Source organism: Cryptomeria japonica, chromosome 11, assembly GCF_030272615.1.
Source record: "Cryptomeria japonica chromosome 11, Sugi_1.0, whole genome shotgun sequence".
Lineage (NCBI taxonomy): Eukaryota > Viridiplantae > Streptophyta > Pinopsida > Cupressales > Cupressaceae > Cryptomeria > Cryptomeria japonica.
The window spans coordinates 506286171-506311746 of NC_081415.1; the positions used below are offsets into that span (position 1 = coordinate 506286171).

The 25576-nt window shown below is 35.8% G+C and overlaps 1 protein-coding gene across 1 annotated transcript in view; it reads right to left on the reverse strand.

Annotated features, from left to right (window-relative positions):
• Positions 1 to 1295: 1295 nt before the first annotated feature.
• The window catches only part of LOC131068359 (GTP-binding protein BRASSINAZOLE INSENSITIVE PALE GREEN 2, chloroplastic), a 29600-nt gene continuing 5319 nt past the window's right edge, over positions 1296 to 25576 (reverse strand). Inside the window, exons 2-3 of the mRNA XM_058003544.2 lie at positions 2656 to 2823; positions 1296 to 2039 (exon numbers count right to left, since the gene is read on the reverse strand). Of these exons, the coding sequence (XP_057859527.2) occupies positions 1659 to 2039; positions 2656 to 2823 (549 nt within the window). The 3' untranslated portion in view covers positions 1296 to 1658. The remainder of the gene's footprint in view (positions 2040 to 2655; positions 2824 to 25576) is intronic.

Sequence of the window (25576 nt, forward strand, 5' to 3'; positions counted from 1 at the left end):
ATAATAAGTTAAGGGCAATGCAATGAATCTCCTTTGCTAATCAAGCTCCTCATCCTTCACTACAGTTTTATTGAAGGTGGGTTGAAATTTTAAGATGTGTATTTATTCATTAAAGTCTTCTGTGATTACCTAAGAAATAAGTTTTGCCAAAAAGACTCCTCCCCTTCTCTTATTTTCTTGACATTAATTGCTTCGACAAAGCTGTTGCCCTTCTTTTCCCATTAAAAATGGAGTGAGCTGACTAACCAGAAGACTAGCAAAAGCAGCAGAGGCAGAAGGCATGCCAAAAAGATTGCTGGAGCCCAAGTGAGAGGTTTCCATAGTACCTAACAAAACCTGAGGCATGCCTCTAGCATTGGGAACAGGGGTTGAATGAATGAAGATTTTAAATGATGTCCACAAGCCCTAGAACTGAGAACAACACAATGACTCCTGTGTCACTAGAAGCATATATCACTAGAGAACAAAAACAAAGGAAAGGAATAGACAAGTACTGTTATGATTTGCAAAATCTCTACTAATTGCATGACTTGTAAAGAAAAAAATGTTGAGAGTTGATATTCAAGAAGCATATGTCACTAGAGAAGAATGTAAAGGAATAGACAAGTACTGGCATGACTTGCAAAATCTCTATTATGGCTTATTAACTTATTTGCAACTTGCTGCAGATAGTAAATGCTGGTAGTTGTCAGAATGGACATATACTCAAGAACAATGGTAAATCATGTATATTTTGCAATTGTTCACAAATTGGCAAAAACATTGCTGATGAATTGCTGGTTGCAGAGTGGTTTGCAAGTGGACCTTGGAAATGATCTACTAATTATTCTAACTTAAACAACATCAATTTGGAAGTCTATTTTCAGTCTCTTTTCCTGTTTGCGTGTGAAAGGCAATCAGTAAATCTATTTTCTTGTTCGATTGACAGATCCCCAATTTTGATCAAAAGATATGACTTACGAGTTTAATTTAATTTTCTAAATATGTAATTGATGCGGTAGGTTTCAAATTTAGGTTATTATTCTGCCAGAGACCTGACCTCTTTAAAATTTATTTCACTTGACGTATTCAACCTGGAGTTCTGTGGGAGGTTTGTTTAATATTTATTTCACTTGATGTATTAGCTTTTCAAAATACGTTTATAATTTAAGAGTTACAAATTATAAGGAAATATATATAAACAATCAGAAACCATTGCATATTTACAATGCCAAGAGCAACTAATCCACCATATTTTATTTTTATTTCAGAAGGCACCATTGCATGACTTGTAAAGGAAAAAATTGCCAGCCATCTCCCACCGAAACAACAAATGATTCTATTTCAAGATAGGCTACAAAGAAGTAAAGGCGTATCCATGTTGGCTGCTACTGGCAATTATGAAACAATGCGAAATCTAATAATCAGCACTTAACTGATCAAACAGTTCCCATAGTGGCAATGAACTGTATTCTCGCTTCAATGCACTGTAAGCTCCTACATAAGAAGATATTTATGTCATTTTGAATTGCAGATACATGAATCCTTTAAATGCGATTGCCTAGATATGTTTCTATGTGAAGTGACCAATTAACTTTGATTCAGATCTCCATTCCTCTTCTTGGGGTTTACACTGCACGACAGGCTAAATCTAGTCTCAAAAAGGACTGCAGAGTTATTTAATTATTTTCTGGTTCCATCATAATTTTTGAATCATCATTTTTTCCTTTTGAATCGTTGCTTTTCTTTCCCCCGTCTTTATTCTTTACTTCTGCATTTTTTTGTTTTTTGTCTGCCTTGGAGACTATACTTGAAACCGTAAATCCAGAATTTTCAAAGAACCTTGCTCTGTCTAAGATCAAAGCATCACGTAATGTAATGTCCACACCATCATAAGTCCACACTGCTAATGTTGCGTCACCTTTAAGGCCTACTGACAACCAACCAATACCTGCTGTGGCAATGTCAACAGAATTGAAATCCCAACTGTTTCCAGATACTTGTAGTTCCCTTTTCTGCCACTCACCAAGCTCAGAAACCCTTTCCTGACTGACGGGAGGCTGCATGTTGTAGAATAATAAATCTTTAAAAACAAATAGAAAACAAGTACATGTTTCGAATAAGACAACAAACTCAAATCCATTTTTGATTACTTGACTAGCAGAAGAATGGGACCACTCATTTGAATTTTGAATTATCAAGTACTTGATCCATGAAACCAAAAACACAAGAATGGGACTCGAGCACAGCAAGTTACAACAGCTAATCAGGACTACTAAAGGGAATTCCTAGACGAGTCAGTGTATACAAAAAGTAAACTAAGCATAAGCACAAAATCCAAAAAGAAAAACTGGCAAGAAATAGAACCACCGTTACTTCAGAGAAGAATTATATGCAGGTAGTTTGTGACTAATCAGAAAAGTGACAACTTTCATCTAGCCTACCAACCTTCGATAGTAGATGGAAGTGATATGTGCAATGGAAGATAGCATATCTCACAAAACCTTAAAGCACACTCTAGTTTACTGTTTGCCAGAATCTCTAAGGAACTCTTAAGAGGAGATCAAAAACAATATATAAATACAGTATAAAGGAAAGAAATCAGGATAATAAAGAACACAAAAGACAGGCGGTTGTTCATCTAGATAACAAAACTATAGACAAGGCATTCCATACCTGCAACTGAAGTCCAAAATGTCGTTCTTTTAGCATATCCGCATTCTCTTCCTTCCCCAAATGTAATGGAACAAGAGGAGAAGCCCAGATGGTTAAATAGATTGTTTCCACAGAAGACTTTTCTATATCAACCCTCATTAATCCGCCAACATGTACAGATTGACCAACCTGCAATTGTTTCAGTCCAAAAGCATCAACAGAGTAAGTTTTGCTATCGCAAACCATTAACCAATACTAGAAACAAAACTCAATTGAACATGGTAAAAAGTCTCAAACTTAACATACAACAACAAATCATGCATTCCAAAAAATCGAATTAGATGGGACATCTGAAATTAAAATAACACTTCCACGAGAGACACCTAAAATATGGCAATATACCTAAATGGAAATCTCAACATGCTTGTAAAGCCTTGGCTACTTTTCTTTATTATTTTCATTTATATTACCTCATGCAGCCTCTCCTGTTTATGTCTTAACAAGAAAATACACATGATTACAACACCCAACAACATGTCATAGTCCTACCCATCTTGACCAAAGAAGCATGCACACTTACAACACCCAACTACATGCTCATAGTGTCGTCCACGCTCAAACAAGAAAGCACACTTAATTACAACACCCAACAACATGTCATAGTCCTGCACATACTCAACCAAAGAAGTATACATGCTTACAACACCAAGATTTGTCATAGTGAAGTCCATGCTATGAAATCAATGGAAATCTACATGCCTGAAACATCCAAAATGCACCAAAAATCTACCCATAGAAGCAAAGAATGAGAAAAATCACCATTAATTGGTAATCACTGCCAATCACAATTTTGGCCCTCTTAGACCAGCCGGGATTTTTGCCCTCTTAAAATCGTCATTTTTTCCTGAAACCTTGGTCAATGATTTTGATCATTTATTTGTTGTTTAATCAGGAATAAATCACAATACGGATGCATTTTTTATCGCCCATGTTTTCTTTTTCCTTTTAGGGTTGTGGAAAATGTGGCCATGTCTTTTTCACTACAACTCTAGCTTGGCGATGGGTGGCTAGGTATTTTGAGCCAACTCACTTATCCCTCAAATTTCAACTACACAGGCTTCTTTGTTTTGGGCTCTGTTGCTTCTTTTGTCAGAATACATCATATAATTGGAATTTCCCCTACCTTGCAATGTTTGATTATAAATAAGAATAATCTTCTCTTAAACTTGTTTTAAGCCTTGTGTATGCTCACATTTCTGTAAAGGAAGGGAAATCCTTTCTATCAAGCATTATTATTTTAGTATTGTAGAAGAGAATATACTATCCTCCACACATAATAATTAGATATTTCGTTGTAAAGGAAAAATACAGAAAAATTAGTTTCAAGTTATTTTATTTTACTTCAGAATTATTTATTTCATTTTGTTTACATAGTTTATTTTTTCTTTCATTAGAACACCACAGACATCAGACTTGTTTTGTAATGATGAAAATTTACAAAGATAATAGAATATTTCATCTATTGAACTACATTTTTCAAATTAATTAATTAACATAAAATTAAATAATTAAAATTGTTTATTTTTGTTCCAATATAAATTTCAATTTTTTGTAATTATTACACATATAGAGAGTTGAACTTCCCTTCTCGTTGGGGTTTGAATTATTTTTTGCTTTTATATATTTTTCTTTTTTGTTGAATTGGAAGTCAATAAATATGTTAAACTTGCCTGTAGTTAGGATTTGAATTACTTTGTTCTTATGTTTTCTTTTATGTTGAATTAGAAGCCAAAATAAAGGGAGTATATTTAAAATAGGAGATTAAAAAAAAGTAAACAATGATAGTTAAATTAAATAGCTTTTAGATAATTCTAAAGTAAAATAAATAAATCTTAAGTAAATTAAATAGCTCTAGATAAAAGTAAACCATGCAAATAAAACAAATTAATTTTTAAATATTACTAAAGTAAAATAAAATAACTGTCATGCCCAGCCAAACTAGGCTTAACAAAAATTAATAAATAAATCACAGCCTTAAATAATTAAAACTAGGCTAGTAATAAATGCAGGGGCCGACCCAAAAATACAATAATAAATATTGCCAATGACTTTTCAGAAAGGGCCAACCAGTATTAAGATTAAAATAACAACTAATAACAAGAACCAACCAAAGAGTATAATTATTAAAGGCCAACTAGATATGCACAAGGTAGTGCTGGAATCAGGAGGAAGGCGCCCCTTGAAAATGAGATGTTATCTATGAAAAGAAGTGACCTCAGAGTCAAAAATAAAGATATAAAGGGAGAAACAAATCATTGTGGAAAAGGCATAAAATGGAGGAAGGAATTGAGATCTGATTTGGATAAAAGAAAGGCAGTTCTAATCTCAGATATAGGACAGTCCTTATCTGCAAAAAGGGAATAATGAATTAAGATTGGTAATTGGACTTCTAAACAGAATTCAGAATTAAGACAGCCATTTATATTTAGCAGAATAATTGGTATGCAATATGATTAATTCTATTATTCAATCTCTTCTATGAATCATCTACTTGCAAGCATACATTGAGAGTTTTTTACACAACAGTCCAAGAAATGCAAATGTCTAACACAACAACAAATGAATAACTTGGTGTTCATTCATGATAACCTCAACCTAAAGCTAAAGAAAGATCAATGATAGAGTTTTGAAATACTTGCAATCATAACTATAAATTTTAGTCATTGTTTTAATTTCACTTTTGCTTATCAAACCTAATTGCTATATATTAAAATCGGTTACCATTGAGGAATACCAGCCAATTGACCTCAACAGTATTCCTTGATTTTGATGATTTTGGCATCCTAATAGAGGCCAACCTTGGTAGTGAACTGGTTGAACCACTTAGAACAGGTTTTGACCCAAGAGTTTGATCATTAGGACCTTCAACCCTTAGTGTAGCTCTCTTTGTAGTGGCAAGAATCATTGGTTACGTCTAAACTTTTGGAGCTTTGTACTCAATTGTAGGTTGACTTTGTACAAAGTAGATTGTAATTGAAAATTTAAAAACAATTAGCATCTAAATATTTTTTTATTTTTTTGATCAGTTAATGGTTCCTTATCACTTTTGACTGGAGCTTTGAACCAATGGGGTCACATTGAAGGACCCCATCCCCATGATTACAATTATGCTGAGGCAATAACACCTCCTAGATTTGGCTCTCACTGAATTTTATGTGCTATCCATACTCCTATCACTCCAAATGCCTCCATACTCGTGCGACCCTTATCTCTCCACTTCTCCTTATCCCTCCACTGCATCGAGCGTGTCTCCTTATCTCTCATCATCTACGATCCCTTATCACTACGCTGCTCTCGCCTTATCACTCTGTATTCGTTCAGACTCCTTCCGGTATTCCACAGCCACGTCTTTGCTAGCCCAGTTCAAAGCCTTAACACCTCAATTTTTCTGTGGCTTGTAGTTGTCGTTGATAGTCCTCCTCCTTCGTGGCCTGCAAGGTCAAACTCCGATGATGATGGGAACCACCAGTGCATGCAGTATAGTCAGTCCAGGTCAGCCGCCTAAGTGATCTACCGCTAGCCATGAACACCATCTCACCCAAGGTAGGGCCGACCATCTCGTCCAGTGAAAGCTCCTGCCCACATCCACCACTGTGTCAGCATTGGATGGGGTATGATCACCGCCAATTTTTGAGTCCTCGAGCCTCCTAACATCGCACGAGCACCACCTTGGTCAACCATTCCACCAGCATGAGGGCAGCAGCTGAAACATCCACCTTGAGCAACCTGCAAGGGAATCGAAACTGGGACAACCCAAACAACAGGGCCTCACAACTACCGTTGCGCCGTAGGGACATCCCCTACCATCTAAATATTATTTATGCACACTATGCAACATGCATTTTGCAATGCAATGTAATTTGTGATATGAACATAACTGACAAAATTTCTATTTCACAATTCATGGGCTAAACTCTCAAATCTATTTGCTCTCAATATCTCTATGCTACTGAAATGCCTTTTAAAAAAAACAATAGGTTTTTCTTCTTCTTTTTGCAGAGTCTTACATTTTTTGCAAATTCAATTTTTTCACAATTTAAAAAAAAAATGTTATTTTTTTGGTTTTTTAAAATATCCTTTGGTTTGTGGATCTTTTCGGCTTTGGTATAAACTAATTGGCTTGGCTAATCCAAATTCTTACTACACTTCTTTTTCCCCACCATAAACTGTTAATTGCTATCAACAAAACCTTCAGCATCTATCTCGATCTATCATCATTGTTGCCCACATTTCTGAGCATTTAAAAATTTTCAACTCCTCCCCTATTCTAAAATATCATATTGGTTGTATTTCACAGAAACCGGAACTGTCCCAAATGTGTTACTCCACTTGCAGACCATATGGAACCTGCTCTCCCTAATCTTGCAAAGCCATTTATGTTCTTGGATGCTATTGCAGGGGCACTGGAGCAAAATCTAAGGCAACTAGAGATGCTTGCATCACTATGGGTAGAATTGGAAAATGTGCTTAAGGAGATGAAAATAAAGGATGACGTTTTACCCAAATTAATGGCAATCTCTGGATCTTATGAAGACCCCTTCAAGGAGCATGGAAATCATGTCAAGCGGTTGCTAGGAAAAGAATAATTACTGCATCAAATTCAGACCCAAAATGATGCTTTTACTGTTGTTTCCAACCTGGAAGACTACAAAGTTGCTTGAGAAAAAGGCAATAAGCAAATAAGTGCTGCAGCTGCCAAGTATTAAAAAATCAAATATAGTATCAATGAAAGTCTTAGGTTTTATGTCACCGTATAGGATACAATCAACAATTCAAAGCAACAGTGTAATGGATTTTATATGACCCGTAACATTCAGTGCCATCTTCAATGATAGTTGTCTGGGCTAGTAAGCTGCACAGAGCACATGAAAGGCATAGACACATTACAGTTCTTTACACTACAAACTCAGAAATTAAGTGATAAAGGTTTAAAATTCACCAAAACTTCCATGTAGCATGGGATTTCAGATTGTCATTGAAAAAAGGCAAAGCTGATTTGATTTCACCAATATATAGTGCTCACTCGTCTCCAATAAGGTGCGGCGGTTTCAAGGGAATGTGTATTTGGAGCCAATAGTAGTGAACCCAAAAATGATGATGTAGGAGCATCCAGGCTCACTAGCAATCCTACACCAAAAATATATTTTATTTTTATGTCCATGTTTTGCATTCTTGGTGTAGGTTGAAGCTTCAAGAGCATATTTTGGAGTGTTTAAGGATAAAATATTATTTTTATCAACACTTGGCTTTCATTGCAAAAATCAATGCAAACAGGGTGTTTTATACACAATTTCAAATTTTCATAGGTTAAAGGAATAAAATGAAATATTATAGATTTAAAATGAATTAATTTGCTCAATTTGGATGCCTAGGGAAGTTTTCATAAAGCAAGTGACCTTTGGCATTCCATTCTTGTTGTATTATTTCATTTCCAAAGCCTAAAATGAAAGGAAAAGCTAGTGATTTTTGAGAAAATAATTAAAGACTCTTCATTTTCCAAAGGAGCACGACTTGGCTCTTGTTTTTATTCATTTTTCAAAGGAATTTACAACAGCAAGCCGTTCGATATAGTTTAGCAAGCTTAAGTGCCATATTTGGAAGCATTTTAAGCAGGAATTTCAAGCATATCCATCGGAATTTTAAAAGACACTTGGAGAGAAATGAAAGGGCAGATTTGGGAACCTCTTTGTGATGCCTCACAATGGTTCTAATATCTATAAAATACAGCCTTTGATGATGTTAAAGGGTAGCAATCAACAGCAGCAAGGTTGGAGAAAGAACTTGCAAGTTGCTCCAGAGAATTGTGCAAGGGAGAGTGTAGGCAATTACTTATCAAGAGGAGAAAGATAAAACACGAGATAGAGAAATTTGCAGGTGTTTTGGAGGTGTTCAAGGAAGCCAAAAGAGCTGTACTATGAAGGGAGATATCAGATTTCCAAAGATGATTTAAGCCAAGAAGGTGGGAAGACAAGAGGTTTTAAAGACTAGCAAGCAGGATGTGCCTAGAAACCTAGTAAAATTTCTGAATTCTGCATATTGTTGAAATCCTTCATACATGTTATAGTTCTTGAGGACTTCTATTCTATGTACATTTGAAAGTTCCAATAAAGATATATTTCAGATTTTATTTCCATTAAGTAAATTGGATGAAATGTTAAGGCTGCAACAGTTTGATAAGACCCCCCAATCTTGACTGCATCAAATGAATAAAAAAGAGTCTCAACAAAGTGACAAAATGTTTGAGGCACCCAAAGACTACATCCATGTAAGAGCAAGGAGTGGCCATGCTACTGACAGTCATAGCCTTGTAGAGAGGGTCAGAAGAGAAAAGATTACTGCACATATGAAGCTATTGCAAGATCTTTTTCCAAATAACTGGTAAAGCAATGATGTAAAATGAAATAATTAACTATGTCCAATCACTGCAACATTGAGTTTCTATTCATGAAGCTAGAAGCTGTTAATCCAAGATTGGCCTTCAACATGGAGAGATTCGTTTTGGAAATGAATGAACCAGCAAGTATACCATTTGCTTCAGATTTTGCACTTACATATCCACAATTTTCCTAGCCAGAGTGGGCACAAATTCAAGCTAGCTTGTCCTGCAATATAGAGGAACCTACTTAGCCCCTGTTGAAGCCTGTGGAGATACCAAATTTATGGGATGATTAAATTACTTTGCTTGAAAGGGGGAGATTAACAACAGATGATGTAAGAGAGCTTATATATCAAGAGATTTGGAATATCATCCTCAGACGTTAGACAAGTACCTATGCAGTGCCCACAATGCAAACTTTATGTATCAAAGTGTTACAGACATGTTCAAGAGACTTCCTGCTCAACTTGATGAACACTGTAGTAAAGGTGAAACTACTACATGCTTCTTCCAAACCTCTTCATACTCCATGCCAGGAACTCAAACCAATCCTTTCACAGATCCAAAAGTGTATTTTAGATGGAACCAATGAGTCACAGTTCTATGTATGGTTACTTATGCTTGAAACTGAAGTGGTATGGTTTAGTTATGAAGAGGCTTCAGTGCAGTGACAGAGGTAATGAAGTGATTTGGAGCTGCGCTGATGAGAGGTTGTGGCTAAAATGAGGAGGCAGCTGTTATCAATTCTTAATGTTCAAAATTTTCATGTTGACTAGGTGATTTTGGTGGTATCAAAGCCTTGTACAATAGCTGTAAAAAGAAATACCCAACAGTAACTTGATGGCATTGAAGCACTTGACTTGCAATTATTTGCAGTATAGTTTCACAAATAGCTAATTCTACCTCATTTGAGAGGATTCTGAGTACTTATACCTTCGTTCATTCACCAAAGAGTAACTGAGTTGGAAAAAAGAAGGCAGAAAACCTGGTCTATATTCATTGCATTTAATTTACATCTTTTAAAGACCCAGGATACTAGGATGGTCCTTCCGTAAAATGGGACCAATTTCCATCTGATGGAAGCATATTAGTTTGGTGGTTCTGGTGGTTGATTGAGATGGCTTGATATGATTTATGCATAATTTGATTGCCTATAGAGGAGCTAGAGCTCAAAAATGATGACCATCCGAATAGTGTCCTGGCAAAGAACAAAGAGTTGGAGAGAGACGATGAAAAATTTGATCCTGTAGTCAAATGTTTCAGAATTCTTCATACTTTCATTATGTTTCACATTTTTGTTATTTTACATGCCAATAAATTGATATACATCAGTAGCTAGTCTTGGCACTCCTGTAATGTAAACTCATAACATCTGTATTACCTCCTGAGAATGCAGAGGAGGAAAGGGGATGAGTGGAATGTAAAAATGCTAAAGATGGAATGCATGCTTCAACAAAAGACAAGAATGGTTTTTCTACTAGAGCAAGAATTGGAAAATGCGAAGCAACATATGTAAGCATTGATCCATTCCATGATAGCAAATTCAAGTAATAATGATGTGCCTGAGGGTAGTATTAAGAGCGAATCAGAGATATCGAGTATCACAGTTACAAAGTTGATCCACAATTCAAATGGTGGTTTTATAGAAGATAGCAACATCAAACAGGGAAGCTTTAAAGTATAGAAATACTGGGATGAAAATCCAGAATCATCACTCTTTGAATTGTAAAATGCAAAGGAACTGATCAGAATTTGGAAGCTTCTGAAACAACAAATGTATAGGTTATGCGTAGAAAACTTCTACTCAGGCCAGAAGAAATTCCTATTCTTCGAGCTATCATCAAGACATCATTTGATTGTTCTATCCTTCATGATCATTATGAATTATTTCATGAGGAATATGTTGAATATACACAACGTTGTGGATGATCAGTAGCTGCAGAGGAGAAATTATAAAACATTCAAAAGGATAAAAATGATCTTAGAGGGTGAATTATGAATGCTATTGAGGGAAACATACAACTAAACAAATGCCTATGAAATGAAGTGCCACATTTTAAGATGTAGTGCTTGTGGGAATAATAATTCCAAAAGTCACTATGAAAGTGAAACTATAAACAATAACAATAATGCAAATTTTCTATAAGTAGTTATAGTACAGGGAAAAGGCTATAAAGAGGGAGATTTAAATTGTGAAAGGGATCATTTTTTCTCCTCTAGAGTGGAAGAGTATGGGGATTGTTGGACTCTTTAAGCTCCAGTTTATGTTTTAATATTCAAGAGGAATTGCTGTTCTTATGTCGGATATTCTACATGAAGCTGATTGTTCTTTTGTCCAATTAGTTATCTATCTGCTTGCCATTTACCCACTCTTCTCACTTCACTAGATTGAAAGTCTGTGTGCTTTCATGCTTTCATCTCTTTTACGAATTTCTGCTGTGTTCTTATGTTCATGGTTGAATTTATTTATTTTACTTTCTATATTTCCTTGTTTGCCTTTTGTACTTTTGGGTTAAAACTAAAAGTAGTCAAGAATCCAAAATCCCATCATATGAGGGGCCTGCCCCTCTCAAACACGGGAAAAATAATTAACTTCATAACGATTTCTCCAATTGTTTGTGCATTTTGTTGCTGCCTGTCAGGCCAGTCTCGTAATTTCTGGCAGTGACAAAAGTGTTAACCAACAATCATATATTTTTGAAGGAGGTTTTGGAAATCACTATATCCAAAACTAAGTTATAGGTCTTAGTGATGAAGACTATCTGCCTTCATGTCAACCTCTCTAAGCCCTCTCCTAGTAAGATGTGCATCTTCCCCAAATCTATTTTCATTAAAATTCCCTCAAAGAAAATGATGTTTCAAAGCATACGTCTAGGGCAAGTAAGTACAAAGTGGCTTACAGTTCAAACAGCATCGAGGATAATAACAAGGATAGAGGGTTGGAAACCTAGAGTTGCTCTGCTTTGGCAGATGGGAAAGTAAAAAGGAATAGAGGCAAGAGGATCATAGGATCCAATAATCCCTGAGGAGATAACTAAGATAATCCCTGAGGACAATTCTCTAAAGCCCTGTGAGGAAGCTAATCCTACTTTGGACAAGGTTGTGGCTAAAAACTGCACAAATAACGATCTAAGTGACAATTACTTAAAGGATTTTAAAAGTATAGCTGAATCCCTTGAAAAATATTTCAACCTTCAAAACAGTATTCTGAAGTGGTTTCAACATGAGAACAAAAGATTGATCTGATCATTAGTTTCAACAGGTCGATGGAGAACAACCTCAATCGAAGGCTCATGTCAAGTTTAATGAGGGCAATTGGGCTATTTTCAGGGATATATGTGATAGTAAAAAGGAAATGGTAGAGATAAATACTATGATAAGTAAGATTGAAAGGAATCATGTAGATCTGAAAATCTCATTGAACAAGGCTATCCAATTTAGCAGAACCACCATTAAGAACTATACAGCCAACATAACTATGCTCAAAAGGAAAATGAGGAGTTCTCAAGCAGGCCCTAGTGAAAGAAAAAGGAATCAAATGAGGCAGAAAAAGACCATTGTTCTTGATTTGCACACTGAGATGATGGAGGATCATCTGGAGCTCCTAGAAGGGGAGTGGAACACAGTGCATTCATTTAAGGATCTCTCCTCTTTTCAGCTAAGTTTGGAGGTCTATGTGATGTCCCCAACTAAAACCATGAGGCCTAACAGTGCATTGGTTATCCTTTCCTTGGATAACCCAAGAGGAAGAGAGCGTAGAGCATTATTGTTAAGTGTGGAGTCTTTGGGTCATATTCTATTCTATTATTAAGTTGTGGGCACGTCTTTTTATGCAACTTAATTGACTTTAAATGATTTTAAATTGTAAGCATGTCTTTTTATGCAACTTAAGTGACTCCTAGCCTAAAGACTTAAGTTGTCCCCCTTTACATGTACTTTAAGTGATTTTAATAAGCATGTGCCAAAAAGGCCAAGGGAGTGTGGGATTTCAAAGTCTATTGGCTCAATTTTTGGGTTTTAATATGGAACATTAGATTGAGTTGGTAGTGGATCAAGGGCTGAGGTTACATCCTTTTGAGAGTTTTCATATAACATTCTAGGGTTCTTTCAAAGCTCATTATGTTATCAGTCTTTTATCTATTGTTGCTGCAATCTTTCGCTTAAGGTCTAAAACCCTAGAGTATCCCTAGTTATAGAGAGAAATATGAGCTCCCCCTAGTCAAAAGGGTGTGTTTCGGTGGAGAGGTTTTGGTCTATGATGCCCTAGCACATCAATTTCAGAGAGGCAATTCATTATCAAGTTTGGAGGCCAAAGGTTAAATTCAAGCATCAGGTTCAGATTTGGGTTATCTACATCAACGTGTCTTCATGTTACTGAGCATCATTAAAGATAGCAATGATAAGGACAAGTGGAAACAAGTAGAATAGACCTAGCTCTGATTTTCTGGCTGTTTTGGCATGGACGGCTAGGGTTTGAAGACATTTCTGAGATATTTGTGGCTAGATCTACATGCTGTTAATTATCTTCATCTCAGAAAAATAAAATGTGAATCATTTTTTAACTTTCTAGGCAAATTTAGAGTGATTTTATGTACTTTTTCTATACTCAGAAATTTATTTATGTTAGCAGAAAAATCAAAACAATAATATGAATGTAAATCTAAGTTTGTTGAATGTTTCTTATATGTAAAAAAAAATTCAGAATTTTTTGTGCCCTATTTTTGCAGATGCTATCGTTTTTTCTATTATCCCTATTTGGGGATATTACAATCTGCTGTTATTGGGTTGTCAGTCTGCTACTTCCTTGGTTTTCTACTATTGGTTTTCAGCTTTGTCCCTTGTGTTCTTTTTTAAGATGGCTGATTTGTTCTGTTGTAGGTAAGTGTTTAATGTTCATCTTTTGATTGCTGTAAAAGTGCATAATCTCTTATAAAATCACGTGAAATTCTACAAAGCTATCAAGAAGGTTCTTAATGTTCATCTTTAACGGTGGAGTTTTTAAAGGGCACAAACACTTTTACAGCAATCAAAAGATGACAATTAAACACTTACAACAAAACAAAACAGCCATCTTCAAAGAACACAAGGGACAAAGCTGAAAACCAGCAGTAGAAAAACAAAGCAGACTGACAACCAATAACAGCACACTGTAATATCCTCAAATAGGGATAATAGAAAAAACAACAATATCACAAAAAATTCTGAAATTTTATTTGCATATAAGAAATACTTCAACAAACTTGGATTTACATTCAGATTATTGATTTGATTTTTTTGCTAATATAAATAAATTTTTGAGTATAAAAAAATTACAGAAAACCACTCTAAATTTACCTAGAAACTTAAAAAACGATTCACATTGACTTTTATTTTTTGAAATGAAGATAATTAACAATATGCAGATATAGCCACAAATACCTCAGAAATGTCTTCAAACCCTAGTTGTCCTTGCCAAAACAGCCAGAAAATCAAAGCTAGGTTTGTTCTACTTGTTTCCATGTGTCCTTATTGTTGCTATCTTTAATGATGCTCATTAACATGAAGACATACTGTAGATAACCCAAATCTAAACCTATGCTTGAATTTCACCTTTAGAAAATGGCCTCCAAAACTAATAACGAATTGCTGCTATAAAAATGATGTGCTAGTGCATCACAAACCAAAGCCCTTCCACCAAAACACACCCTTCTGATTAGGGGGAGCCCATATGTCTCTTTGAAACTAGGGATACTCCAAAGTTTTAAACCTTAAGCCAAAGATTGCAACAGCAATGGATAAAAGACTGATAACATAATGAGCACTAAAAGAACCCTAGAATATTATATAATAACTCCCAAAAGGATGATTTAACCTCATCCCTTGATCCATTACCAACTCAATCTAATGCTCCACATTAAAACCCTAAAAATGGGCCGATAGGATCATTGAAATCCCACACCCACTTTGCCTTTTTGGCATATGCCTATTAAAACCACTTAAAACACATGTAAAGGGGGGTAACTTAAGTCTTTACACTAGGAGTCACTTAAGTTGCATAAACAGACATGCCCACAATTTAAATCACTTAAGTTGCATAAGTGATGTAATCTCTTATAAAGTCACGAGAAATTCTACAAAGCTATCAAGAAGGTCCGATACAGATGTTGATACTCATTTGGGAAGCTCGATGGTACTCCTATATCTTGCTGGCTTTTGTTGATGTGGAAGCTAACTATGTTGTGGTTAGGGCCTATCAATGTACACCAATAACAGTGTCAAAGATTCAAAGCCTTAATTTGTGTCACATTTTCTTGTATTCACAAAAGCAAGGGAACAAAGGAAAACCAAGAAACCAAAAATGCAATTGTTTCAGAGCCAAGAGTTTCAGGTTAAGCATCTGAACAGGTTGTTGACTTCCTGGCAGACTTGGAAAACCATAGACTTCTTGATAATAATTCCAAGACTCTGAAATGGCATTGCAGAAGAGCATGAAATGCCATGGATTAAATGAAAAAGCTTACGACTAGCAGATTTAGAGCCATGTCCCTCAACCTTCTGCATGCCTGTGTCAAATGAGAGCTCTAGAATGGGTAAATGTTCAAAAGGTGGGACTCAAGTAAAACTCCCATAAGACAACAGATACTCATCACTAAATTACACTTACAGATGCTCTTCAAGCTCAGATTGTTTCAGGCTTTTGATTTACAAATAATTTGAGATGGAGGACTATCAGCATATGGCTGTTGGAGACTATCTAAGTGCTGCATGTTCAAAGAGGTATATAATGTCGAGGTCTTCCTTTATAAAAACAAAAGCTGCAAAATAGAACAATAGTGACTGGAGAAAAAGCTTCAAGGGAATAGAAGCTGAAAGGAAAGAGTATGATGATCGAAACAACTTTAGTGACTTTAAGAAAAGAACTTCCAGATACTGGAAGAGAAGTGTCTTTAGAACTCCATGCAGGTGTGAAGCAATGTGAAGAAATGATGACAAAATAAACACTATGAGGTGCATAGGGATGGTAAAAGGAATGTAATTACTTCTCTAGGACCTATGTCACAAGGTTTGAATTTAAGTTTGTGTTCCGCTGTCATGCCCCTGCCACACTAGGCTTAGCAGCCCTAAGCCCTTAGTAAAAAAATGTTGCAGCCTTCATTAATAGTAAACCTGGGTGATAGTATTATCAAGGGGCCAACCTTATAAATAAGTCTAGGCAATAATATAAATAGTAATAGCCATTCAATGTGAGGGGCCAACCCAGACGCAAAGGAAAATTAAACTAACAGCAGCTGACCAAGATTAAAAGAGCTTAATCATTAACATTTTATTTTAAAGGGAGAGTCAACCAGCATATAAATAAAAAATTAACAATTAAGGGCAGCGCCTAGTTAGGAAGAGATGCATCCCTAGCCAAGGTTGTGTTAATAAAAAGATGTGAATTTTCTCCAACTGTTAAAGATATAAACGGGGGAGATCAATTCAGTTGAGGGGAAGATATGAAGCAAGTGAAATCTGAAAAACAAAAGGAAATTTAAGATACAATGGAAGAAATAAATATTATCATCAGCAATAAATTATTGTAAGATAAGTTTAAGAATAGAAATAGATTATAAATGTATAGATGCATAGATATACCTTGCAGAAATTGAGTACTTGCTCATAGTAAGTAACTTAATTACATTTCCTTTTAAGAATAATTAATAGCTAATTGGGTTTGAATTTATTAGAAATGGCTTGCAAATAGGAAGGATAACTAGCCTTCGAGTTCACGAGATGTTAAGAACTGACCATTCCTCCATCAAGTACATCACCCTGAGATGGAGTGCTCATGGGCCAAGACGCGAAGGAGTGCTCCTAGGCTTGATTGAGGAGGATCATGTGTCTCCAAGGTGGACTGTGAAAGGAAGCTAAGGTGCAAAAAACGCTTCCTAACAATAATCTAGTGGGAGATATAATGCAAATTTTCTTACAAATCTTAAACTGTTACAGAATAAGAAACACATATAGAAGGAGATATACAACATGCAAATCGATAAACACAATAAGCACAAGATATATCATGGTAAAAACCCTTTCGAAAGAAAAACCCCACACTCCAAAAACACAGTACTTTGTATCACTGAAACAACAGGTACAATACAATAGCAATATACTACTTCTTCAACAAGATTCTTCAACAATCAATATAATAACACTCTGAATTGATTTTGGCAACATAACATAACTAATACTCTCCGAGGCCACCTTAAATAGAGAATTACAACAAAGGAAGCTTCTAGATGAAGCAAGAAGATGGGGTCATGCAAAACACTTGGCACAATTTTACAGCCACCTAAAAGCGTACAAATGACACATGCACATCTCCAAATGACTCCCCGTTCAACACTCCTAAGTTGAGCACTCAAAATTTACCATCTTGAGGTATGACAAATGCTCTTACACATCTTACATCTATCATAAAAATCTCATAAATATTGTCATATATTACAACACTTATAGCTGCAAGAGAATCTGTCATAGCTGACCATAAATAGAAAATACTCTTACATCTTGTCATATCCCAACTTGGGTGCCTACCTTCTTCATGCAAAGGCATCTCCGACCACTTGTCTATTTTGTCATAGAATCTATCGTAGGCTATCATATGTAAATGTGTCATAATAATCATAATAGATTCTGCCATAACATGACACCTGCATATACTAAATACAAGATCCTCAAAGTGGGACGCCTACTTCCACATATGCAACATATGTGTCATATAGTTATCACCAAGTAGGATGCCACCAAACCTATGGGTACTACTAGATGACTAGACATTTCTAAGCAATTAATTAAATAAAATAACAAATAAATATATCAAATATTGCAATAATCAATGGTAGGATTTGCAAAGGTTGAGACACCTTAATCCCGACAGACTGAGGGCTGGAGTGGACCGAGATCCTACCATATTTGTGGGTCAGGAGGCAAATGAGCGTTCTTGGGTTTGAGGAACTTTCAAGCATGCCATCTTGAGATGTAGCACTCATCAACTGGGAGGGATATGAGTGCTCCTCAGCTTGAGGGTCTTCCCAAGTACACCATCCCAAGATGGATGGACAAGGATCCACCCATGCTCTTGCAATATAAGGACAACAATTCTTAAGATTGCGGTTTGTGAACATTTTTAATAAATTCCTAATACAGTTTATAATAGGAAGATGCCTTCGAATAATTATTAATGCTTTAAATGTTATCATATGTTCTTATTTCCTAATGATTATTAATATTATTGTAGGACCTAAACCAAGATTATCTTAAAGATGTAGTAAATTTGACAATTTTTTATGAAGTTATGCTTATGAATGAATTACTTTTTTAGACTAGAGTGAAAATTGTTATACTAGAGAAAAAATAAATAAGATTGCAAGAAGGGACATTACATCAACAACAATAAAATTTGGATGGAATTCCACGAGGGTAAGGAAATCGTGATTAAATTCACCTTCATATAAATTTGATCTTTAAAAAATATAAATAATATATTCACAAAATGATCAAAATAGTTTAACATCGATAAATATATTTGGACTTGTTCAAAAAAAGACAATAAAATTATAATATATACATGTTTATAATGTGAAATAAAAAATTAATTTAGAATATCACCATACATAGCATGTAGTTATACATTAATTGAACTTTAAAATATAATATTTAAACATATATAATATTTTATTAAAAACATAAAATTTTTAACTTCATATATAATTGTATTAAATATTAAAATATTAAAGTTTAATTCTAATTGCTCAACAAAATAAAACAGTATATAAACTTATTGCCTAGATCTTGAGGCAATATGGAGTGTTTCTTCATGCCATTATGCTAGATGCATTCTTACTTTAGTTAATCAATCTGTGTTTACATTAAGTCTGATATTCAAGGCATTCTCCACCCTATTAATCATGCATATATGCTTGAAAAGTTCCTGTTAGAGATTGTTGGGGAGATTGTTGGATATGGTTGTTGTCATTGCTGCTGCTAGGACATGTTGTTGTCATTGATGTCAACATATTCCTGTGATTTATTCCGGTGAGTTTGGGAAGATTTTCTGATCCGGTTTTGTAGTTTGGTTATGCTGATCACTATCTTCACTATCTTACAGAATCCGGTATTTCTTCCGATATATTCTGGTGTGATCAAATCCTGTGTTGAGACTTTGGGATATTGTTTTGGATGATCTTGTGTATCTTCATTTCAAATGGTTCGTGATTTGCTGCTCCGCAAGTTATCTTTCTTCGTGACAGTTGTTGATTGGTTGTGAGCTTTCTAGATGTTGATCAATGAAGATTTGAAAAGTGGTGTTGGTGCAACTGTTCCGGATGGTTCTAACGTGCTTGTTGGTGTTTCCTAGTCGTGTCCTATTTGTTTTGGTGATCCGCACTGATCGTTGTGCAAGTTTTTGGTGATTTCTATGAACCAGTGATGATTTTCGTGTTATGCAGTAGAGATTTTTGGTGGTGTAACGTGTTGCGGTTGAACTTGGCGTGATTTCCGATGGATGTGATCGTTTGGGAATTTGTATTAGGTCCATGAGATGCAATGTAAATCATTATATTGGTCCGGTGGTTGATCTTTGTATCATGTAATGTAATTTTTATAATTATGAGTTGAGGGTTTAGCCGACCTTGTTATCAAGGTTGATGATTTGTATATATAGGTGAGATATTCATGTAATTTAGGTGTCAGTATTGTGTCTGCATTATCAAAGAGAGGTGATTGCGCGAACAAGAGATTTATCATTCAGCGAAGTGTTCGGGTGAGATTGGTGTTGCAGAGCAGACAACTGTGCTTAACCGGAACTGTAATCAAGCATTTGGAGATGCTATTCTTTTAGTTCATTTTTTTCGGATTGTAGTCCGAATCATATTGTAAGTCAATGAGACTTCCCTGAGGGTTGTAGCCTTCCGGGCATATATCTTTTGAGTAGTGAGCTCTAGGCAGTGTGCCTAAATGCATGTGCATTCCCCATGATAATATTTTCACATACTACAACAGAGTATCATCTTACTATGGGTAGGTTCCCACTGTGGTTTTTCCCTTAACCGGGTTTTCCATGTCAAAAATTTTGGTGTTGTATGTTGTGTTGTTAATTTGCTTATCTGTTCATTGCTGCAATTTATCAGTTTTGTTTTGGAGTTTAATTTTCTGAATCCGGTCAAGACTGATTCACCCCCTCCCCCCCCCCTCTCAGTCTTCCTTCTTGATTGCTACTAACAATTGGTATCAGAGCTAGATCCTCTGATAAAATCTTAATCGCTTGAGGAGATCCAGGATGGCAGCTCAAGGTATTCTTTTCAAGAAGGACAATCTAAGGTTTGATGGAAGTAACTATACTATATGGAAGAGCCAGATGGAGGTGCACTTGAAATGTCTTGGAGAAGATTACTGGAAGATTACTAAGAATGTCTATGTTGTTCTTCAGAATGGACCATCCACTCCTCATGAGGTTAAGGAAGTTGAATATAACATCAAAACGAAGGAAGCATTGCTTAGTGCCCTGACTGATTCTAAAATGACAAATGTTATGGGACTTCAGACCGCACATGAGATCTAGAAGAAGCTTGAGATCCTATATGAAGGTGATAGTCAAGTGAAAGTTGCTAAGTTGCAGAGCTTGAAAGGAAAATAGGAGACATTGAAGATGGGAGATGATGAGAACATACATTCATACATGGCTAAGATGAATGAACTTGTCCTTGGTATCAGAAATGTCGGTGGAAAGATTGAGGAAGATGAGATTGTTGCTAAGGTGCTGAGATCTTTGCCTCCTGCTTATAAACATAAGGCTGCTGCTATTGATGAGATCCGGAGTGTGACCACAGTAACAAGAGATGTGTTGGTTGGGAAACTTGTTGCATTTGAGCTGAGCGAATTTGGAGAATTACATGGAAAGTCTGAGACTGCATTTAGAGCATTAGCATCAATATCCGGTAAGCAGAAATATGATCCTGATGAGTGCAAGATATCCAAATATGAAAGAGAAAGAAGAGAAATTGCAGAGCAAGAAAGAGAGCTTGATGAGCTTGAAGCACTGATTGCCCGAAGATTGCCTAAAGGTGTCGGTAAGTATGATGGAAAGTTGCCCTTGAAATGTTTTTCTTGTAATAAGATAGGACATTTTGCTTCTAGATGTCTGGAGAGAATGGCTAAGTATGACAGACATGATAAGTTTGATAAGCATGATAGGAATGATAGATATGAGAAGCATGAAAAGTGTGATAAGCCTTATAAGTCTAACCGGAAGTTTAGGAACCAAACAAACTGTTACTATGCTGCAGGTGAAGGTGTTACAGATGATGAATTAGAAGGAGATGAAGTTGTGTTTATTGCCATTAAAGAAGACAAACTTGTACCTATTGATTCCACTAGTTGTTCTGTTGAGGAGAAAGCTTTGGCTGCTAAAGTAGAAAAAAAGGGTGAATGGGTGATTGACAGCAGTTGTTCACATCATATGACTAGTGATAAAAGCAAATTTGTAGGCATGGAAAGGTATGATGGTGGAATAGTTAGATTTGGAGATGACAAAGCCTATGTAATCTGTGGGAGAGGTTTTATTTCTTTTGATGGTAAGCATAACACTGATAATGTCTTGAATGTTGAAAGTTTGAAGCATAATCTTTTGAGTGTTGGACAAATGGTTGATAAAGGTTATGATCTACAATTCAAGGATGGGAAATGCAAGATCTTGAATGCCTCCAGTATAGAGATTGCATCTGGAACTAAGATTGAAGGTAACATTTTTCATTTGAATGCTAGTGAGAAAAGTTGTTTGATTGCTAAGATAGACGAGAGTTGGTTGTGGCATAGAAGAATGTGACATGTAAACTTTGTTTCATTGATCAAGATCAGTTCTACACAAGTTGTTAGAGATCTGCCTAAGATTGTTAAACCTATTAATCCAGTATGTAAAGAATGTCAGTTGGGTAAGCAAACAAGAATTTTTTTCAAGAATAAAAGGTATACATCTGATGGATTGTTGGATCTTGTGCATACTGACCTATGTGGACCTCCAAATGTTAGAAGTGTGCAGGGTGATAGATACTTTATGCTGCTAATTGATGATTATTCCAGGATGATGTGGATTGTCTTTTTGAAGGAAAAATCAAAAGCATTTGAGAAATTCAAGATATTCAAAGCTAAAGTTGAAACTGAGTCCGGATTGAAACTGAAGTATCTGAGATCTGATAGAGGTGGAGAATTTTGTTCCGGTGAGTTCAATTCATTCTGTGAGATGCATGGAATCAGAAGACAGTTATTTGCTCCTAGAACCCCATAGCAGAATGGAATTGTTGAGAGGAAGAACCGTACTATTTTGGATGCTGCAAGAACTATGCCGATTCAAGGAAATGTTCTAAAGGTCTACTGGAGAGAAGCTATTAGTATTGCAGTCTATACATTTAACAGAGTTCATATCGAAGGTGATACCAGTAAGACCCCTTATGAGATTTGGTTTGTTAATGTTCCTACTGTGAAATATTTCAAAGTTTTTGGTAGCAAATGTTATATCAAGAGAGATGAGGATCTTGGAAAGTTTGATGCTAGAAGTGATGAAGGTATTTTTTTGGGGATATTCTACAAAGAGCAAAGCCTACCGGTGCTATAACAAGAGACTGGGAAAGATAGTTGAGAGTGCAAATGTGAAGGGGGATGAGAACCTTCGGAAAGAGATCAAAGCTTATGATGATGGTCAACATGTTGTCTTAGCTCCTATTCAGCCTAAAGAGCCTAAGCAGAATGATCCGGTAGAGATTGTTAATCTGGATGTTGCTACTGCTGGTGATGATGTGCAGGAATCTGAAGATCAGAACAATTAGAAGACTCTGAGGTATGTTAAATTGAATAATTCTGAAAATCAGATTATTGGTGATAAGAATAAAGGTGTAATGACTAGAAGAAGGTTAGCTGCAGAAGAAGTATGTTTGATTTCTAAAGTTGAAGATAAAGATGTTGTTGAAGCTTGTAAAGATGAAAACTGGATAAGAGCCATGGAAGAAGAGTTAGATTGGATTGAAAAAAATAACACTTGGGAACTTGTGCCTAGACCTAAGCATAAAAATGTTATTGGTACTAAATGGGTTTTTAGGAACAAATTGAATGAAGCCAGTGAAGTAGTCATAAATAAGGCTAGACTGATCTGCAAAGGGTATTCACAGCAAGAAGGTATTGATTATGAAGAAACTTTTGCTCCGATTGCCAGAATTGAAGTTGTTAAACTGTTACTTGCTTATGCTGCTTATAAAGATTTCATTCAAGGTATATCAGATGGATGTCAAATCTGCATTTTTGAATGGTGATTTAGAGGAAGAGATTTACATTGAGCAACCTGATGGATTTTCACTGTCGGATGATGGAGACATGGTATGTAAGTTGAAGAAAGCACTTTATGGATTGAAACAAGCTCCTAAAGCCTGGTATGCTAGAATAGACAAATACTTGTTGAAATTGGGATTTATCAAAGGAGTTGTTGACAGTATGTGAAGGAATTGTTGAAGAAGTTTGGACTAGATGATTCCAAACCAGTTGGAATTCCTATGGTGACTGGTTGTAAATTGTCTAAAAATGACGAATCTCCTAAAGCTAATCAGAGTTTGTACAGATCTATGGTTGGTGGACTGCTATATCTTACTCAGACTAGACCTGACATTATGCATGTTGTGTGTATGGCTGCTAGATATCAAGTTGATCCGAAGGAGAGTCATGTTACTGATGTTAATAGGATATTCAAATATTTGAAGGGGACTGTAAATTATGGTTTATGGTATCCAAAGAATGATGATTTCATGTTGTGTGCATACACTGATCCAGATTGGGTTGGTGATGTTGATGACCCTTTAGGTAAGAAGTTGGTTTCATGGGCTGGCAAGAAACAAGATTCAGTATCTCTATCTACTGCTGAAGCTGAGTATATTGTTGTTGCTAGTAATTGCACTCAGATAGTTTGGATGAAGCAAATGTTGAAAGATATCAGAGTTATTCATGATGAGCCTACTATTATTTACTGTGATAATTCCAGTGCTATAAACATGTCAAAGAATCCGATGCAACATTTAAAGACTAAGTATATATCAATCAAATATAATTACTTAAGAGAGCAAGTCAGTGAAGGGAAGGTGAAGCTAGAGTATGTATCTACAAAGGAACAAATTGCTGATATTTTCACTAAGTCTTTGCCTGCAGATACATTTGTCTATTTGAGAGACAAATTAGGGGTATCCACCCCTCCCGATGAGAATTAGATGCATTGAGTTGCATCGATCTGGTAGAATTCAGAGCCTTATTCTTTTATCCGAATTGATGAATTGGTGTTGCTCCTCTGCTCGAGTAGTCTGTTGATTTGGTTGTGTGTCTTAGTGGGAGAAAGATTCATGATTCTATTTTGGGAGAGAGTTTGGTTTTCTGTTTTGGAGATCTTTGGCATTGTTGTCAAAGGGGGAGAGAGATCGTGTGAAAAACTACCTTATCTATCTTGATCTTAGGGGGAGTTTGTTGGCGATATCTTCTTTCTTTGCATTGACTATTTTTCACATTCATATGTTGCCATCAATGCCAAAGGGGGAGATTGTTAGAGATTGTTGAGGAGATTGTTGGATATGGTTGTTGTCATTGTTGCTGCTAGGATATGTTGTTGTCATTGATGTCAACATATTCCTATGATTTATTTTGGTGAGTTTGGAAAGATTTTTTGATTCAACTTTGTAGTTTGGTTATGTTGATCATTGTCTTACAGAATCCGGTATTTCCTCCGGTATATTCCGGTGTGACCAAATCTTGCGCTAAGACTTTGGGATATTGTTTTGGATGATCTTGTGTATCTTCATTTCAAATGGTTCGTGATTTGGTGCTCTACAAGTTATCTTTCTTCGTGACAGTTGCTGATTGGTTGTGAGCTTACTAGATGTTGATCAATGAAGATTTGAAAAGTCGTGTTGGTGCAACTGTTCCGGATGGTTCTAACGTGCTTGCTGGTGTTTCTTAATCGTGTCCTATTTGTTTTGGTGATCCACACTGATCATTGTGCAAGTTTTTGGTGATTTCTATGAACCGGTGATGATTTTCTTGTTATGCAGTATTTCTAGTGGTGTAACGTGTTGCGGTTGAACTTGGCGTGATTTCCGGTGGATGTGATCGTTTGGGAATTTGTATTAGATCCATGAGATGTAATGTAAATCATTATATTGGTTCGGTGGTTGATCTTTGTATCGTGTAATGTAATTTTTATAATTATGAGTAATGTAATTTTTATAATTATGAGTTGAGGGTTTAGCCGACCTTGTTATCAAGGTTGATGATTTGTATATATAGGTGAGATATTCATGTAATTTAGGTGTCGATATTGTGTCTGCGTTATCAGAGAGAGGTGATTGTGTGAACAAGAGATTTATCATTCAACGAAGTGTTGAGGTGAGATTGGTGTTGCAGAGCAGACAATTGTGCTTAACCGGAAATGTAATCAGACATTTGAAAATGCTATTCTTTCAG